At 35.0% G+C, this 20,797-nt stretch overlaps 2 protein-coding genes and 1 long non-coding RNA gene across 5 annotated transcripts; 2 read left to right on the top strand and 1 right to left on the bottom strand.

Annotated features, from left to right (window-relative positions):
* The first annotated feature begins 2,021 nt into the window (after positions 1–2,021).
* On the top strand, positions 2,022–6,125 carry LOC101254071 (protein ENHANCED DISEASE RESISTANCE 4). Its single transcript, XM_004235402.5, has 3 exons — positions 2,022–2,303; positions 2,623–2,758; positions 3,062–6,125. The coding sequence occupies exons 2-3, from the start codon at positions 2,638–2,640 to the stop codon at positions 5,740–5,742; spliced, it is 2,802 nt and encodes a 933-aa protein (XP_004235450.1). The 5' UTR covers positions 2,022–2,303; positions 2,623–2,637; the 3' UTR covers positions 5,743–6,125.
* A 256-nt stretch (positions 6,126–6,381) lies between these two features.
* Positions 6,382–14,063, bottom strand: LOC101253462 (aarF domain-containing protein kinase). Of its 3 annotated transcripts, NM_001324300.1 has the most exons (11): positions 13,905–14,019; positions 13,726–13,834; positions 12,719–12,861; positions 12,092–12,205; positions 11,807–11,995; positions 11,539–11,694; positions 10,736–11,001; positions 10,558–10,655; positions 8,107–8,285; positions 7,417–7,533; positions 6,382–6,815 (listed from the first exon to the last, which is right to left on the bottom strand). In NM_001324300.1, the coding sequence occupies exons 1-11, from the start codon at positions 13,968–13,970 to the stop codon at positions 6,639–6,641; spliced, it is 1,614 nt and encodes a 537-aa protein (NP_001311229.1). In that variant the 5' UTR covers positions 13,971–14,019; the 3' UTR covers positions 6,382–6,638. The 3 variants fall into 3 exon arrangements, with proteins under 3 accessions (NP_001311229.1, XP_025885573.1, XP_069150927.1); XM_026029788.1 differs by lacking the exon at positions 12,719–12,861 and having other exon boundaries at positions 13,905–14,063; XM_069294826.1 differs by lacking the exon at positions 7,417–7,533 and having other exon boundaries at positions 13,905–14,063.
* Positions 14,064–14,697: 634 nt separating this feature from the next.
* On the top strand, positions 14,698–15,540 carry LOC138347764 (uncharacterized). The gene is made up of 2 exons (XR_011220295.1): positions 14,698–14,868; positions 15,111–15,540. It is a non-coding gene; the product is annotated as an uncharacterized lncRNA (long non-coding RNA).
* The last annotated feature ends 5,257 nt before the right edge of the window (positions 15,541–20,797 follow it).

The raw sequence follows: 20,797 nt of genomic DNA on the forward strand, positions 1-20,797 counted from the left end.
CAATTAATCATATATATATATATATATATATATATATATATACTATTTATATTTAAAATAAATGACACTGACTTGAGAGGTTATTTTCTGTTTAGGACCTACACTCCCAACCACACGCAGAAAAAGTTTAATTAGGGCTTCTTCTCTCTTATTATTAAATTCTTTCATTTTCCCAAATTATTCATCTTATCTTATTTTTGGTAAATAAATGTATAATACGAGTATCTCTAAATTGCAAATTGCCTTTCACTTACTATTTTAAAGTTCAAATGTGACGTTTAACAAAACTTTTCATGGTCATAAAAATACGTTTTTGAATATATTTATAAATTACCATTTCAAAGATAAAATAAGGACATTTTATTATTTTAAAGAAAATTCAAGTATATTATGGTACAATCTTCATTGATTTAGTAGTATAACTCTTATTTTATTTTCACAAGAATATAACAGTTTAACAACGTCACATAACTTAAACAACTCTGACTCACTTGAAAAATTCAAAACTTCACCAAAAATATACCTCTCTTCAATAAAAATTCTCTTTGCACCGTAAATAAGTTGGAGAACTAAAATATTTTGCACCTCTAGCTTACGAAGAAAGACCATTATTTATAAGTCTAGATTCTTCCATACATTTGAATAGTAAAGTAGTGAAATAATAATATTGTAAAACATGAGATTAATGGTTAATTATATTAATGATACATCATAGCACCACTGATTACATGCGTTACACCAAAAATAACCATCTTCTTCACAATTTATACCAACAAACATGCATAAACAATAATTGACTCAATTTTTAAGTACAAATGTACAATAACATTGAGGGGGAAAACAACTACATATGTATAAATTTATTAGAATTTTGAATTTGAATCAATTGTTTTTAAAAAGTACAACCAATTTAATGTAAAAAACATTGAAAATGAGAGTATCTAGATTGTTGGATTTATTATTAGAGGGTAGTATGTGGTGGTAAAAGATACTTTGTCCAACAATACTTATTCATTATTAATTTTACACAACTTTTAATAAATTATAAATAAAAAAGGTAATTTCCGTCCACATTTGTTTGATAGGAATATTAAATATAGATGTCCAAGATTAATTGTCAATTTAAACAATCAAGAAATAATTAGTTGTTTTTTCAATTCTACCCTTAATAATTACTCCATTTTGTTCAATTGAAAAAATATGTAGACTTTTGATATTTTTGGTATAATAAGGTTATATTAGTCAAATTACACCTTGTATTAAATTTTTCTTGAAGAAAGTGCATGGCCTTATTCTGACAAACAATTGTGGACGGAGGAAGTAATAAATACAATGACGTGAAAAATGTAATATAAAAATTATTATAATTAGTTATAAGAATATAAATTAGGAACTAAATGTAAAATTATCTAGAAAAAAGAGAAAAATATATCTCTGAACTATCATAAATGGTCGTCTGTAGATCATCTGTCATACTTTTATAACATTGATGCCTCTTGTCTAAAAACTACATCATACAAATCATTTATACTAACAAACATATACGTATCATAATTTTATTCATATGCTCGACATGTATTAAGTATCATATTGACGAATAAAATTGTGTCACGTGTTCCTATTTCGTCTTCCATTTGAGTGAAGAACGTATATGCTTTAGTTTTTGAACGATAGAGACACTAATATCACAAAATATGATTAAGGGTATATGCATATCATTTACGATAGTTTGAGAGAATATTTTTTTTTTCCAATTGTTCATTAATTTCATAAGTACTCCCTCCATTTAAAAAAGGATGACCTAGTTTGGCTTGGAATGAAGTTTAAGAAAATAAAGAAGACTTTTTAATCAAAATATCGTTTAATCTTGTGGTTTTAAACATGACACATGAAAAGTTAAAGTTAAAGTATTGCTAAAACAGAAAAAAGAATCAAATCACTTTTTTTAAAACAAACTAAAAAGAAAATAAGGACATGAAGTAAATATTATTGTTAAATATGTTAAAATAAACTTTATCTTTGTTACTATTCGTCATTAAATATTTGATCGCCGATTCCAGTTCTTCACCTTTCTTCCCTCCGTTCACAACAAACTAAGCTATTTCTATTTCACACAGAAAAGATAAATACTATATTGGAGAAGCACCTCTTTATTTTCTACACGCAAGGCCAGATTTTTCTCTCTCTCACAAGAAGTTGAAGAAGAAAGAAGAAGAAGTTGTTGATACTTACTATCATGCTATTACGCAAATACTTGCCGTTAACCTAAACTTTTTCATCTAACTAACTAATTTCTTTTCTAGGTTCGTGTTTCTTGAAAAAATTGTTTTCATAGTTCATTACTATTAATGTCATCTTCTGTATTTATCATTTAAATCTTAGGATCTCCGTCTCTATTTTCTGGATCTATTCTATAAACATATATGCTTTAATGAAACATTAGCTACTTAATTTCAACAGAAATATAATCGCCCTTTTGTTTTGTTTGTCTGATTTTAACTTTGATATACGATATGATTTAGAGTCTAGAGAAATTTTCGATTTTTTGTTTTTGGTAAGAGAATGATTCCATAGCCTGCTATTGTGCGTTTGGATTCTTATTATCTGTCATGTCTTTTGCAGTTTCTGCTAGCTAACATGAATAATCAAGCTACCACTAAAGTTCGCTTTGTTAGATGTCCCAAATGCCAATTAGTTCTTCCCGAGTTAGCAGATATTCCTGTCTACAAGTGTGGAGGATGTGGCACAATTCTACAAGGTCATTTTTCTTTCCTGTACAATTTTGTTTGTTAATGATAGGCCAAAATCGTCATGGGCTGCTTCATCACATTGTGTTAGCTTGTAAGAGATTTTTTTCCAATGCTCCCATCCTATGTTAATATGTATAGTGTTGAAGGAAAACGAAAAGATCTACGCTTGTTAAAGGATGTGGATTAAGCTCTCTTACTTGCGGCTTTACTAACTGAACTATCTGGTGTAGTCCGTATATATTTATGCCAGTAGAATTAGATATCTAATTTAAGTTGAAATTACTTCCTCACAAATTTTATCTTGGATGCAGCTAAGAATAGGAAAAAAGCTCCTATAAAGAAGGACGTACTTGATCAGAATGAAATACGCAACACAAGTGAAGAAGCTTCACTGAACGAGTGGAAGAAGTCAGATCAAACGGAAGCTGGAGACTGTAACAAGGAGCTACCTCGACAGTTAAACTCCACTGATGAGCTTCCAAGCTCTTCTGGGGTTAGCTGCCTTGAGAATGAAGATCCTTTAGCCAAATCTGCAGTACATAAAGGGGATGAATGCAGTTGTTCTTTGGATGAAAAGATAGAACAATATGAAAATGAATCTCGGGATCACCAACAGTTCGCAGGAGGAGAAAACTTCTCCAATGGACTTGCTAGCTCAGATCAACTTACTTCTCCTGAATCGGGAAGTCCAATTGTTGAAGCCAAAGATGACGCCGAAGGTTCAGCTATTGAAGAAAGAGAGAAACTGGAGCTGGATAAAGACATTGGATGTTCATCCCATGTAATTGAACAAGATATAGAAGGTTTACCCCTTGAAGTGACAGAGCAACTGGAACTGGATGAAGGCAACTTGGTGGATGACTGCACTGTAAATGATCAAAATAGAAGCGGAGTTAATCATAAGAGTAACTCGCTTGATGAGAATTCTACTTACTCTGGATGTGTCGTTCACAGAGATAAAGCGTCTCCTGGAAGTAGGGCACATGAAGATGGAATTGAAAGCAAATCTCTTGTGGAACAAATCATTGGAAGGGGCCAAAATGATTTCCAAGGTCAGAATGCAGAATCTTCTGAAAATGTAAGGTACACTAAAGAAACCTCTTTATCTGCTGAGATAGCCCGTGACTTTGAGAAGCAGTCATCTGCATGCTCTGACATGTTCCAGAGTATTTTGAATGAAAGCATCATGTCAGACACTTTGATGGCTACTGATTATGAGCAATTTGAGCCATTTCATAAAGAGATTCCCTCAGGTTTTGATCGTATAAGCTCTATGGATACATTAGAAAATCAACCGCTAAATATTTATCGATCTGAGCCTCCTGTCAATCGCAGAAATATGATCAGATCTCCTACACACAGAAGTTACTATGGCTATGATGGCAGTGCATCTTCATCTGATGAGAATGATCATATACCTGATCAGTACAATGACCAACCTGTAAGAAAGTTTAAGGAAGCATACCCTGTCAGCCCTGGTGAGTTTCTTTTGGATGGTCGAAGCCGAGTAAACCACACAATGAGCGGTGAGTCAAAGATGGTGCAGCGAGCAATGAACTTTTCCACAGTATTGCCAGGAAGGAGTCATCAAGCTACAGAAGGCAGCAACTGGAGTCAGAAGCCTCAGTCTAAAAAACGTGGTCAGGCCTCTGGAGGTAGAATGATATCGGACCAGGATGAGCATGACACAACATTTCCGTTTATTTCGACAGGTTCTCATGCAGGACATAAGCATGGAAACCCTTCAAATTACCGGAAAAATATGGCCCACCATTCTAGTCTTCTTCCACCCAGAATGCCCTCAGATTCAGAACCAGACAAAATACAATTGTTGAGAATGGTGTATGAACTTGAAGATCAATTGCGCCAGACACGTATTACTACAAGGATGGCCAATGGAGCCAATGGGCGGTTTTCTGCAGAGCCAATGAGGGATGAAGAGTATAACCCCTCATACTATGATCAGTTTTTGGAAGATGGTGGTGGTGATTTGAACTATTCCAGATATCCCGTAAGATGCAGTCATGGAAAAGGCTGGCCGCAACAACGTAAAAGCTCAAGAATACCTTTTTCTGCAGAGGTTTCACATTACAGGCACCCAGCTGATTGCCTGTGTTCACATTGCTCCCCTAAGGTCCGGCATTTCTCAGCGCAGCTGCATCCTTCAGTTTGCTATAACAAAGGCCGCGGGGTTGGCTATTCCAGCTATAACTGTTGCAATCACCTCCAGTCTGATTCTTCAAGCCCTCAGCATTACTCGAGCTCTGAGTATTCTCGATGGGACCATGATTCAAGGTCTGATGATAGGAGGCACAAAGATCATGAGATGAAGAAACTGTATTTGCGAGAAAAATACTCAAAAATGCGACATCTCCGACCAGTAGCTGGTGGAGCACCAATAATTTCTTGTTACTACTGCAACGAACTTCTACAGCTGCCTGCAGACTTTCTCCTTTTCAAAAGGAGATGCCATCAGCTTAGATGCAATGCTTGTAGAAAGGTGCTGAAGTTTTCTCTCCAAAATCAGATACATGTCGTCCCATTCCATGCAGAGGTTTTAGCTCCTCCACCAAGTGAGGTTGATGACAACACTGGTGTCTCTGATCATCAGAATCTGGCATATGAATATCATCTTGATTCTTGTCCCCGTGCTGAACGAATATCGTGTTCTGATGATTTGGGACCATCTTTCTGCAGAAGCGTCTCTACTGAAGGGGAGTCTTCGCTACCTCCAATTCAACCTCGTGGAAGGACCTCTTTCAATGGAGAGATATCCTCTAGTAGTTCTTCTGCTCCCCCAAAAGACGGAAAAATGAAATCCGTCATGAGGGAACCTCGTATGGGGACCTTTGGATCCCCACAGCCTTCAGCTAAGATGTCTAAGTGGGGAAAAGTATCATCTTCAGAAATTGAGGAAGTACGACCAAACGGGGGCTCTCCTCTTCATCGACTTATGGGTTATGAATCAGCAAGTGAAGTGATACATTGGTGACTGGATCAACTTTCAGCAACGATCAAAAAGAAACAGGCAAGTCATTAGGCCACAAAGAGCAATAGGTCGATCATTTTTGATAGATACTTGACATAAAAGGGATCGATTTTCTTGGTGTTAAAGACGTTGAAACACAAACAAGATTTCGTTCAGGCGCTCATCCATTTGTATATCCTGAGTATCATTTTTATTTCTCTATAGTTTTTCATTTCACACGCTATGTACAGCTGAATCAAAGTGGCATCTTGTAGGTTGTATAGAAAAATTGAGGTGTTCATGGTAGACGTGTCTGGGATGATAATTATATGTATTTAGAATAAAGGACATATTCCTCAGTTTTTCTTCTTTATCTTCTATAGTTCATTGTTTAATCCCCTTATCAATATTGTTGTATTCTTCTTCGTTTATCATACTGTTTGTGGTTGCTACTGTTCTTGTCTCCATTATTCTTTATATGCTCGAGGGTGTATCAAAAACAACTTCTCTACCTTTATAAGGTTGGGATAAAGCTACGTATAGAATAACGATTACTTGAGGACATACTTATTACAGTCTAACCATTAATACTTGAAATGGGTTTGGATAATACTGGGTATGGGTTGAACTATTGTTACATCAATTAGTCAGCCATCGGACATATTCTAGTTAATGGGCGTATAGTAATGATATTATTAGGGTAGAGAATGAACAAAAATTCAAAGTTCTCTTCCCACACATATGGGATACACATCAACCAACAACATACATCAGAAAATATGATACAATTTCTTTTCAAAGTTTGCTATTATATACAGTATATTAGAAAATCTTTTCTTTTGATAGGTTACAACTTACAGATTACAGTATATTAGAAAATCCCAGGAAGGGCAACAATCTCTTGATGTGACGTACAATCATCATTGGTATATGTTCCTTTGTTGTCTTTGCTTAGAGACGACGTTGATCCTCTGATCTCGATACATGTTCATGTTTGGAGCTAACAATCTGGTGTAGCGGTCAAAATAGAGAAGTTGCTTCATCAGAAGTGCAAACTCACGAGGAAATTTCAATCCATAAGATTCACCAACTCTAACCTGCCAAACATTGAAGAACATGGATCAGAAAATAGAGGTTACAGGGACAAGGAGAAAAATAACTGCATTTTACTTCATTTCTTTCATCTGTAAGTATGTTATTCCACAAAGGTGCATGAATATGTACAAGCAAAAACATAGTGTCGTCCCTTTATGAATGGAAGGAACTAAGTAATACAAATAAGGTGTCAGTTTCATAAACATTCTGCATCTTACATCAAAGTGAAAAAAGATATAAACATCTGATTTAAGCCTATGTACTAGTTCAGCATTTTTTTGTGTGATGAAAGATTTTTAGAACACAAAATGCAGCTCTTTTTGCTGCATTTATTTGACATTTCGCACTGGAGATCTAATAAACTGTTCATTTCACATATAATTAGCCTAATATTAGGAATCTTGACTACCACAGAAAGAAGAACAATAAAAATGTGATAGTTCTAGACAAATGGCCTTGTTTTTTATTAATCATGCAAACTTAAGACCAAATAGGAAAGTGATAGGGTGTCTTGAATTTGGTTACGTCATAATTTTGAAGCGCAAAGTCATAGCTGTGGAAAATAATATGTATAGATTAATACTAGAGCTAAAACTGCTTTACCACGTCCAGAAATAGTGCGTTCATTTGTCTCTCATCAAATGCTACATTGGCAGCAACAGTAGTAGCATTTGTATTTGTGTCCCTGGCAGCCGCAACAATGATTTCTGTATCTAGATCCTGTGTAATAATAACGATATGGGTCAGAAAATTAGTAGTTAAAGCTCAGCTAGTTCAATGAAATCGAAATTCTGTAGAGGTTCTCCAGACAGGAGAGCTGCCCAGAATGAAGACAATATCAATGACTTACCATCCAAAAGACCAAAACTAACAACTACTATTTGCCAGAAGGGCTTCCTCTCTCTTATCTTTTTACTTGACCAGGATTTTCCAACAAAGGAAATTCTATAATAAGACATCCATCATATTCGAAACTTCAGTCTATGAATTTACAGCTGACTAGGTTCAGGACAAGGATGACAGATAGAATTCAAAATCACCTCCATTTAATTCATTTCCGATTACTTTCTCGCTTATACCCTTCTATTTGTTAGTTAATGATGAAGAAATATAATAACTTTTTCCAGTCTTGCAACATAAAAAAGATGAACGATATGTAGCCAATAAACATTGACTAGCCGATCTCAACCCAAGGACAAGTATACACAGGAACTTTAAGGGAAGAGAAAGCAACAGCTGCATATAAAACTTCCATCAGAATCTACAGAACTTATGCTGGATCTTATATTTTACCTGAATCGACAAAAATATTTTCTCCAAGTCCCTCGCAAAAGCCTTCGTGTCCACATCCTTTCCTGTAGCACCCATGTCAATTAGAGCAGATGCCATCGACTCATAATCTTCAATTGCAATAGATTGCAGAAATACTTCCATAGCAGCCCATGTCTTTGGAGATATGCGACCAACAATTCCTGCATAGGAAATCCTGAACTTTTTTTAGTATTTCCGTTTGATTGAAAAGATGTTAACAGGAAAGTTTTAACTCAATTGGCATGCCCATTTTCGATATTTAACTTAAATTAGCATGCCTATACCCCAACCATAGGAAAAAAATAATGTAGAGTCTGCACAAGATCAGTACATGTGGTTAAATAAACAAACTAGCTGCTACTAACATTCTCATCGGGAAACTAGAGCTAAATAATCTATTGAAGTTTGACCAGGAATAAGACAGAACATGCTCATCAATGTCTACCCCTATTTGAGAGAATGATAGCTAGGGTGAAGTGCTGGACATTAAAGTTTCTATCGTATAGTGGCAGACTTCAACTCATGAAGAGTGTTCTATTTGAGATGCAAACTTATTGGGCACAAATATTTTTATTACCAAAGAAGATTATCACAATGGTGACAACTGTATGCAGAACATTTCTATGGACTGGTAGTAATAATTGTTCAAGGAAAGTACTGGTAGCTTGGATAAGGTTTGTATGCCCAAGGCAGCAGGAGGATTAAGTGTGATTGATGGGCATTTGTGGAATAAGGCAGCCCTATCCAAACTATTATGGGCACTACGACAGAAGAAGGACAAGTTGTGGATAGTGTGGATCCACACTTTCTACATCAAAAGAAAAGACCTCCTATATACGATGACCACCCCAAAGCAGGCATGTTGGATTATAAGGAAGATTTTTGATGCAAGGACATGGTATAAAGATGATGTTGGACCTATTGGAGGAAGGAAGAAGCCTGAAGCCAGCATCAAGAACCACTATGTGACACTTAGACCTCAATATCCTCAAGTTGAATGGAAACACTTGGTTCAGGTCAAGGGTATGATACCAAGACACCAGTTCATTCTGTGGATGACATTACAGAGGAAGCTTTCTACTGTAGACAGAGTCTTGAAATGGGGTATACAAGTGGATGCAAACTGTGTTCTATGCAATACTGGTCATATAGAGAACTTCGATCACCTATAATATGCTTGTTCTTACTCTTCATATGTCTGGAAAGCAATGCTGAACTGGTTAGGATATCACAGACAAGTAGGCAGCTGGGAATATGAAGTCAAATGGATGATCAGCAGGGTCAAGAATAGTAGACCAAGAGCTGGAATCTTGGGATTCTGTTCTGCAGCAATTATGTACAACATTTGGATTGAAAGAAATAATCAGAGGTTTAATGCCAAGAAGGGAAGCACAACACAGAGACTGAAGGAAATAGCTATACAAGTGCACATTGAAGGACAAAGGCACAGCAACAGGAAGCCTCATTTAGATCAATTGATAGGGTATCCTACTTAGATGTTTTCCTCATTATAGTTGGTAGCTTAATTTTTGAGTTATCTTATTTGTATTTCAAGTGTTAATGAGAGCTAGCTCTAAGTCCACATAGAGTTAGTTGTTTTGTATGGAGAATTTTGGTTGAATGAAAAATGTTACCGGTTGACCAAAAAAAAAGACAGAACATAGTTTTCTGAACCCTTAGTTAAGAAAAAGAATCCATGATGACTAGTTAGCAGCTTCTGAACCAGCAAATGGGTCAGATATTGCTTTGCCATCCAAGTTGGTAAACTATTTGCAAGCAAAAGTTGGTGATCCTAAGACTTCATTAACAATATAAGCTTCCTGAAAAATCAGGTAGATAACTAATACTCCCTCCGACCCAATTTATGCAGCATACTTTCCTTTTTAATCTGTTCCAAATAGAATGTCGTACTACCTTATTTAGAAACAATTTAACTTTAAACTTCTCATTTGTTCTTAAGATGATTTATAACAACACAAATCTCTTTGGCTTGTGTTTATACCACAAGTTTCTAAGGTCTTTCTTTTTTAACTTCCACGCTCAGTCAAACCCCGCCACATAAATTGGGATAGAGGGAGTATTCAGTAAAACTTCGTACAAAACTGAGTATCTTGCTAGATGTCAATTTTAACCAATTATTCCTTTTACTGAGCAGAATATCCACTAGGACATAAGTTCCGTATCTTGTGCATTTTCCTTGTAGTTTTTATCTGAAAACTATTCTCATGCACTTTCTTTCTCTTAAATGATTGTCATGCTGGCCCTGGGCTCAGATTAAAAAAAGAAGAAGAGAGAATTATATAATTTCTGAAGAAACACATAAAAAATATGAAGCAGCTGAGACCAATTATCCACTGCCCACACAAGATTTCGGCCTACTTAGTAGCCAAAAAATACCCAAAAGAAGGATGGAGAGAGAAGATGTGTGTGTACCGAAGTCAAGGAACCCAATACGCCCATCACGTAGTTGCCACAAATTGCCAGCATGTACATCGGCATGGAAAGATTCACAGGCAAGCAGACTTCCAAACCTGCATATGGGCGAACTCTACTGGTCAGATTTAACTGAACATAAAAACCAAACAGACTAAAACAAGATCAGAAGTGTTACCAAACATTAAGGGCAGTAATAAGACTGGTTTCTGGACTGGAAACCAGTGACTTAATAGAGTCTAAGTCTGTCAATGGTACTCCATATAGCCTCTCCATAGTCAGAATACGCTTAGTACTATATTGACGGTAGACTTTTGGAGCAGTGGCCTGCCTAGTTAGTCCCATGGCTTCTAAATAATTCCTAAACGACTCAACATTTGTAGCCTCCTTGTTGAAGTCAACTTCTTCTAGCATTGATTCTCGTATGTCTTTGACAATAGCAACCTGCATAAAAGTTGCAAATAAGGAAATTTTTTTGGGACAGGGTGGTGAGGAAGCTTGAGACAAAGAGAAAAGCACAAGTGTTGTTTATATGGAAACATTCTCCAGTCCCAACAAGTTCACATGTACTAGTCACCAAAAATAAAATTTTAAAATACAAAAATGTATAATTTGAACAATAGTATGAATAAAAGAGATACAACAGGGCCACAGCTTCAACCTATTGGCAAAATTTATAAAACATTGCAATTTGGTAACGTATAATCCAAGAATCCAACCAATGAGTAGAATGGATTTACATTTGACAGGTTTAAATTGCAGTTATGGTGTTAGAGATGCACATTACTTTAGTTTAGGTTGCTGTTCCAGAAAGTAGTATGTGTTTCAAAAATCACTCCTCTTTCCTTTTGTTGATGAAGAGGCAGGGGGATGCTTTTTCTTAAGAATTTGAGGTTAATAACTAGAGTAGAAACTCTAGAGGAAAATAATAATCATATCAGCAGTCAACAGTAAATTTGTTAAAAATTATATGTATTATACCAGAGATGCACGGCTTAGATCAGGACTCAAAAACTCCAGGATACGTGCTGCAATGTAAATAAAGTTCAGATCTGCTACCAAAATATCTTCTATTCCAGGTTTCAAAACCTTTATCACTACATCCTCCCCTGTGCCTCTTATTCTTGCACCGTGCACCTGAAAACTTAACATAGTTGAGCCATTTAAGAGAGCAGATGATAAAACATTTGGAAGGATGGAATCATCAATTTTATGAAACACAATACAAAAGAAAAAAAAAATCATGAACCTGAGCAATTGATGCAGAGGCAACTGGTGTGGGATCAATATATTCAAACACGGTATCAATTGGTCTGCCTAGCTCCTCACGCAAGATTGTTTGGATCTGTTCAAAAGGAACTGCAGGAGCCCTGTCAAAACAGTACTGGAATTCTTGAACATACTCCGGTGGAAACAACGTGGGTGCGGATGCAATAAACTGCAAACGGCATGGCAATAAAGTATAAGTCATGTGTCATTGGCATGTAATTGGAAGATCACGACAGCAAGTAAGATGATCTTGCTTCATCCTTACCTGACCTAATTTGATATAAGTTGCACCCATGCGTTCAAACAATTTCCTCAAATATAGGGGAGATAATAGCCCAAGCTGCAGCTGAGTTGGTAGTCCAGTGGACGAGTTTGCCGTCTAAAAAAGCAAATTATAATAAAATTAAAGAAAATTACACCTGTTAAGAGTCTAAATCTATGAAAGAACTTGGTGAAGTAGATTAGAAAGATAAGTCAAGAGAACAAGCAAAACAGATTCTTTCCTTTTTGTTGTGGGAGTAGGGTGCTTTAGTCTAAATATTGCGCAAGTACAAGTTGAATTGTGGATTCTAAATTTGCGTGGTTTTTAAAGCTCAAGGAGTTTGACTAAAGAAGCTTTGCTATAGTAATGACTACCACTAAGCTGGTATATGGTTTTACCACACTTACAAAAGTTCATTTTATACATTTGTAAGTAATTTAGTTCAGAACATCATGAACCTTAATCGGAATTGGGAAACAGCATATATTCAACTGTGAATTACCCCTTTAAGTATGTTGATAAAACTCTCAAAAAAAAAAAACCACACCATGAAATTTTCTTATTAGTTACTTATAAAATTTGTTTTTTACTGAGAATAAGTTGATAGTATTAGCACTTCGTAGTTCTTACCTTAGATACATCTTGCAGCCACTCACTGCCTACTCCAACTACAGCTTGGACACCCTGAGCTAACCTTAAGGCTCCACGAGGACCGGTGCTTAGAGATGTTTGGACAATATCCTCCACAAGTTTGGGCAAGTTCTCTAGACGATCTACCAGATGAAAAAAAAATAGCTCGAGTTAAGCTCAACAATGACAAACTACGAAGTATTTCAGAATACTTAAAATGCGAAGCATTTTCCAAAAGCTTCTTAACCCTTCAGGGTGGCCCAGTGGTTTGGGCTTGGGACTTCCATGTTGGAGGCTCAAGTTTGAAACCCCTTGCCAGCAAAAGCAAGGGGTTTGCCTTCTGGGTCGAGCTCGTCGCATCGGGCCTACGTAGTGCAGGTTACCTCTCCTATGTGATTTGTGAGCTATTGCATAGAAGCGAGGGTTTTACCCTGTGCACACCCAAAGTGTAAAAAAAAAAGCTTCTAAACCTATAAAAAAGTGTCAAACTGATTTTGTGCCGTTAATGAGGTGAATTAAAACATCTGTGCCAATTCAAAACTCAGAACAACCCAAAGCAAAAGGCATCTGGACTGTCAAATACAAATTAATAGAATAAAGTGGTCAAGTTCATTATACTGACTTTCTTTCAGGGATATTCTTCTTATGATAATTGACAACATAATCCCACTGAAGAAACTCAAGAACCCAAAATTTTCAACTTGTAATATGCTCTTTCATAAAATAATTTTCCCCTTAATTATAAAGATTTTGATTGCCCGGAGCACTAAACTCCCGTTATGAATGGAGCCGGAAAAGGGTTGGACCATAAGGGTACTATATCCTACACAGTCTCATCGTGCGTTTCTGCAAGAGGCTATTTCCGCAGCTGAAGTCACATGCCCATAACATAAAGAGAGATTTTTTGACAGACGTTGTAATTCTGCTAATGCTTGACTAATAGGGGAAAAGGGAATTAAACAGCTTATGAATGAAAAAAAAATTAAAGTGGGCAGAAAGTGAAACACCTTGAAGACGAGAAGTAAATAGATCCTGTGTCTGAGAATAACGAGCAAAAACTCGCAAAACATTGGGACGATTCCGATAAGCAATGTTTGTTGGTGTAACAATCGGAAACTGCAAAATAAATGAAATTGAATTCAAGATTCAAAAAACCCAGATGATAAAAGAGGTAGTAGAAGCAGACCTGAGAGTGAGTGAGTAGTGGTAAGCGGCCATGAGAGACGCCCCTCAACACTGTAACAACTGCCATTTTTTCTGAAATGAAGAAAAGAAGTATTTTCTTTAGTTTTAAATTCTCGCACGGAAACAGTGAAAGATAGGAAGGAGGCCACGTAGCATATACTCATTAGCATAATTATCTAATTATGATTTATTTTAGAGTTATATATCTAATTATGATTTATTTTAGAGTTATAGTTATATATATATATCTAATTAGAGTTATATTGATTTGCTATGTATCTATTCCTTTGAAGCTGTATATGATTGCTAGGTATTTATTCAATCTATATTTGTTGGATATATTGTATTTGTTCCTCAAATTTTATTGTATATTGATATGTAATTTTGTTGGACACATTCTATATAATCATTGGGGTAATAAAATTTAATTTAATTTAATTTATTTAAGTTTCTCTGTCCACTTATTAGCTCAATCTATTTTAATTTATTACAAGTTTTGTTAAAATGTAATTCAAATTAACTTGTGAGAAGTTTTGTCAATTTTCTTTTTTAAAAATTGATATGTTATATATAATCATAATAAAGAAAAACTAAAATCTCAATTTTGTTTTATTGGTTGACTTTATTCATACCGTTAAAAACAAGTTATTTTTATTCCTGCCGTTAATAAACTTAACAAATATACCCCTCTTTGAATGGAAAGCCCCAAATCAATTAACATTATCCAATTTTAACCCAACCCAACCCACTTAATAATATAACCAATTTCTTATCCAAATTAATTTTGCTTCCCACCACCGAAATCTCCTTCACCGCCTTGAAGGTCTACTTGACCCTAAGGAGCGTAACATAGAGTACAAGCTGGAGATTTTTTCCTGCAGTTTACCAGAAACTTTCAAGCAAAAATGTTGTGGTAGAGTACCCCATCAGTGAGGCTTGAAGATACAAAATTACAAAATAGTGATGTATGATCTCTTTGTTGCAAAACTACAAAATTAGTAGTTACTTTATAAAGTTTTGGCGTTTAAAAAATTTTGCTTTGAAGGCACAAAATAATATCTAGACAATTATTGGATCGCATTGAAACTTTGTTGCATATATATATATATATATATATATATATATATATATATATATATTCAATACTAATCGTGTATGTTTGATTGTATAATCATGTACTGAAATCATTGTTTATATTCTCCACTAGGGAATTGCTAAACCTAAAGAAGTGAGGAAGTTTACAGGTGAAGGGATGCCACTACATTATAGTAACAAGAAGGGAGATTTATATGTTAAATTTGAGGTTTCTTAGCTCACTTCCAGAGGCGGATCTAGGATTTGGAGGTCGGGGGTGTCACAACTTTCAAGGAAGATAAAAAGGTTCGGTTGTTTAATTTTGGGTTGCAATTCAGGTTATTAATTTTTTTATTTTTATAAACAAATCGATCAAATATGCATGTAGAATATTTTTTTTTAGATATTATGTAATTAGAGATAACAAAACAATCAATTTTTATTTCCTTTTTGGAATTAGATGTCTTATTCGTTGAAACTTTTAGGGGGGGAAATTTACGTTAAAATTTGAGCTTGTATAAACCATTTAACAGTATTAACATAATATATTCATCTTCCATTGACTTTATGTGTTGTTGGAGATATATAGTTGAGAAAGGAAAAAAAATTGTAGTTTCAGCATAGTCATCTTACAAAGCAAAAACATCGATGAAGATCGAAAGAACCTTTAAATTTAAAAAAAAAAATCTTTTTGAAACTTAATTTGTTTTTAAAACTACTATTTAAATATATTCTTAATAATATTTATTTGACGCTCATAATTCAGTATTCACTAATTGATAAAAAAATAAACACGTTATACTCATATCAAGAGATTTATAATTAGTGCAAGAGAAAGTTAAAAATAACAATCTCAAAATTAATTATGAAAAGGGGTCAATTTTAATTAATAAAGAATAGTACTCATAAATAAGAATGAATGTAGAAAAAAGAAAAGAAAAGAATGTGTCGATTTGAATTAATAAAGAATAGTAATAAAAAATAAGAATGAGTGAAGAAAGAGAAAATAAAAGAAAAAAAGGAGCAAGCAAAAAAGAAAGTCTTGTTAGCCAAGTTCGAACCCGCGATGGCTAGGTGGGAGATCCTCTACTTCGTCAATTGAGTTGTTCTGCAATACAGTTATTAGGTGACAAAACTAATATATTCAATTAATATACATATATATACAACATTTTTTTCGAGATCACTGGGTGTCGTGGCACCCCCACTGTGCCACATAAATCCTCCCCTGCCCACGTCATTGACGGAGGACCAAAAGAAACAGATCAAGGAGGTTCTTGGTTAGGATATATTATACTATTTGGTGATAATTTTGACGATGGTGGTGAAGGAGATTTTGGGGAGGGTGGTGGTGGGAAACGAAGTTGATTTGGATTTAAAAAATGGGTTATATTATTAAGTGGGTCGGTCGGGTTAAAATTAGATAATTTAAGTAAAATCGGATAATTCTAATTGATGTGGGGCTTTCCATCCAAGGAGGGGTGTATTTGTTAAGTTTATTGATGGCATGAGTAAAAATAACTTGTTGTTAACGGCAGGGATAAAGTCAACCAATAAACAAAGTTGAGGGGTAATTTTGATTCTTTTTCCAACTTAATAAATAATTGAGTTGGACGAGGTCTTGAGGTTCGGACATGTATCACTTGATAAATCTCTATACGCCTACTTTGAACTCCATCTATCTATACCATTTGCTTCTCTAGATTTCTTATTGCAGGTTCCTAATTTTTCTTATCAGTTGTCTCTTCACTTAATTAATCATGATTTTTTAAGCATATTTTTAATATAACTTGGTTGATGTTATGTAACAACCCTAAAACTGGATATGATAAGTAATGCTTAATGTGTCTAGAATGTCTATGATTAGACCAGGGTTCACACGAATTGATGCGCGTAGAACCAGACTTCGGAACCCTTATGACAGCCAAGCCAACTAACTTGGGGAGTTAGTTGAGCTAGGAAAGGTTGGTTCCAACCATGTAGAGGTCTCGAATACGAAGATTTACTCGAATGAGTCTTTACCAGACTTAAAAAGGAAAAATCATAGTTTTGGAGGGTCTAAGGATAAAATGATTTTTTCCAGGCTAAGGATAGTATTGTAATTATTCTAAATATATAATTAATTATTTAATTAATAAGGTGGAGGGGCATTTTGGAGAGAGAGGGTTGAAAATGGGCTCTTGAAGTTGGTAAATTAATGTAATTGATTAATATTTATTATTTATTGGCTGATTTAAAATAAAAGGGAAATCAGATTTTTACCATTTAATAAAACCTCATTTGACTAAGTCTTAAACTAGACTCCTAAGCCTAAGAAAACTCTCATCTCTCTCTCTCACGTCTCTATCATTCTCTTTCACGTTCTCTCCGCCAAAATAACGTACAAGAACAGAAAATTTACCAAAGTTCTTCACTGAAGAACTCACAACGAAAAATAAAATCAAACGCCAAGCAAAGTATGTTAGGCAAAGGGAGGGTTTTCCGTCGAAAGTTTGGTGTTGAAACTTGGTTTTGGACGTGAGTGTTGGAGAAGGTTTGGGCAGCAACTTCAAGGTTTGAACGTCATAAAAGGTATGGGTTCTCCTCTCTCTTGGTTCCTTTTCCAATAGACCCCTTAGGTTCAGTATATTCTAATCCGAAAACTAGGATTAATCCCCGCTGCATGTCCCTGTCACTAGCTCCCGTTGATTCGTAGGTTGAGTATGTTTGCTGGTAGATATTAAGCATGTAATGTATTTTCGTGATGAATATGTTCATGAATGTGTGTTTGGAATCGTATGAATGAGAATCTATGTTTTCCGAATATATGACTTACGTGCGTTTGGGTGTATTGCCGTGACTATTGGTCACAGATTAGGTTTTGAAATGGCATGTTAGTTCTTTCTATTTTATGTACAAATGTTTATGTAAATCGTGATATTCATATGAAGTATGATGTGACTGAATCGAGTGAGAGACTCTTGTCTAAACGAATCCATGAAAATGCACCTAAAATGTTATAAATGAACCATGAAATTTCCCTAATAACAAACGTGTAACTTGATGAAAAAGATGTTGAAAAATTACAAAATTTCCAACCATAAGTTGATGAAATTCGGTTAAGTTAAAATGTTTTAAAATTTTATGAAAAATGAAGAAAAATAAGTGAGGTCACTAAGGGTCGAACCCGTGACCTCACCATGTTAAAAACCATGAAAATAAGTGAGTTAAAAGTATTGTGGTGAGGGGGATTTGAACCGTGGTCTTGGCTGGAAAATGAAATCATGAAAATAAGAAATGAGAAGTGGGATTCGAACCCACAACCTCTCAGACAGACTTAAGGAAATTAAAAGAAAATAAATATTGAGGCATGTGGGAATCGAACCCACGACCTCTAGGCTGATTTAGGGATTAAAGAGAAAAATAAAGTGAGGCTGTGGGGATTCGAACCCACACCCTCATGGTCAACTCGAAAAAGTCAAGGAAAAAGAAATTAAAATAAAAAGGGTTTTGGGGTTCAATCCCACAACCCCTCGGTCAAGAAAGAGAAAAATTAAAGAAAAGAAATTACAAGGAAATGAAGGCGTTTGGGCTTGATCTTGGATCCCCAAGCCGTGTGGACCAAAACAAAATAAATGAAAAATGTAAGTGTTGTCCAAGGAATTCGAAAATGGGTTCCCTTGCCCAAATTTCGTATTGATACATAAGTCATACGTGAATTAAATGTTTAAGAACAATGCTGCCTACTTAGATCGAAATCAAAATCTTGGCATACATACAAGAGCATAAGTTTTGTACCATATAATCTTAGAAAGATATGAATCACTTAAACGAACTATGAATGAAGCCTCATGGATTGTGTGTATAGACCCATAAGTCTAGCATGCGTTTAAAAATAAGTAAACCTAAGATGTATGTAATGAAATGATGTAACCCTAGAAGGGTTAAGTACGAGTGTAAAATACACTAAATGGCCAAGTGCATTGGCATACGATGAAATGAATAGTATGTAATGAAATGATTAAACCCTAGAAGGGTTAAGTAATAGTATGAAACACACAAATGGCCAAATTCATTGTCATATGATGAAATGAACATTCACGTAAAAAGGGGTGAGTAATTATGAAAAGCAAATGTGCTAATGTTAATGAATGTGGTGACAACATGATAAGAGGCAAATGTGAAAGATGAGAGCAATCTCAAATGAGCCCAAGTAAATGTTACCAAAACGTACTCACCTATGAGAGTGTAAAGTTAATGAAGAGATCAGTCTCTATGAACACTCTAATAAAAGTATTGCGAATAATACTAATGATGAGATGAGAAATCATATGTTGAGCTATGATGTCCTCATACTAGAAGTTAGCTTCCATGACGTATGAGTTGAATGTAATGAAACTTTACACTGAGCATCAATAGGCTAGCTATGAGCGGTGATGCCTTCTTTCGGGAAGGGTGGAGGTTCACGTAACTCTCATGAGATGAGACTGTCCGGCATGCCGGGTATGGGTCTCCTTATATCTTTAAGTCTTTCAACCTATACTTCCAATATAGGAATTTGGCGGGGTTCGATTCCCATGTACGCTAGCATGTCTTGGGTCACATTGGCCAGTGATTCCACCTCTTTTCGGTGTGGGGGAGACACTAGATTTCATGATACTCGCATGATATATGTCGGTTAAAGTTAAAGTTCCCCATGAATGAATGAGGTCAGCCTCAAATGATGCACATAATGAAATGAATGATACCAAAGGTGTTAGGATAGGATAATCAAGAGGTGAGCTAGACTTAAGTAATGACACTAGGTCAATCTTGATCATTGCGCAACGAACCCGATGAAAGTCTTAATCTACATCCTAGGTATAGTTGGTGTTTACACTAGCCTATGAATGAAATGAAATGAAGTACGTATGAACGAATAAAGCAGACTCTGTGTTTGCTAAAGAAGGTTCCCTAATTGAGGTCTCATTTTCGGGAAGTCTTGATGTCAAGTCCATGATTCCAAGGTCTCATGGCATATGAACGAATAATATGAAAAATGTTATGTGCTATATGCAATATGTTATGTGTTATGTGTTAGATGTTATGTGTTGTGTGCAATATGATAAGTATGATGATACATGTTACTCTCATGGCATGACTTTCCTAATCCAAATTTGGAAAGTTCTCTCACTTTCCTAATCCAAATTTGGAAAACTCACCAACTTTCCTAATCCCAATTTATCAAGTCCACTGACTTGACTTTGCATAATCATGTTGTTAGGAAAGAGCTATTCTTACTCATGCATGTCCTTGGTGTGTGCTTGCATATACCCATTGTTTTACTTTTTTTTAAAAATACTATTTGTTTAAAAATGGTGAAAAAATGACTAGGTTTCAAAAAATCAATTACCGACTTTCCAAATTGCGGAGTCGCCACTTGATTTTTGATAAAATCAAGAAAAATTTTCAAAAGATTTAAACTCACATAAAAATCGATTGAAAAGGTTCGAAGTTCAATGTACATCCCGAGAAGGTGTTAGGCCCTCGGGATGCCCGCTAACTTGCGGTTGACCGGCGATTTGACTAAATGACTTTTAAAATAAATTTTTTAACTAAGTAAAGAGAAAATTCGTTTTAACATATTTTACTCTATTTTTATTTATTTCTAAAGGAAAAACATTTAAAGAAAATTAATTTAAGAAAAACTAAATGGTAATAAAAGTAAATAAACAAAATAAGTAAAGAAAATAATGAAGATTACGATACTGAAAAATGGCCACTCTTTAGAAGATTATTAAAATTCTACCAAAACACTAATTAATTCAAACAAATAATAAATAAAAAGAGAAAAATATTTAA

Source organism: Solanum lycopersicum, chromosome 3 (genome assembly GCF_036512215.1).
Source record: "Solanum lycopersicum chromosome 3, SLM_r2.1".
Classification (NCBI taxonomy): Eukaryota; Viridiplantae; Streptophyta; class Magnoliopsida; order Solanales; family Solanaceae; genus Solanum; species Solanum lycopersicum.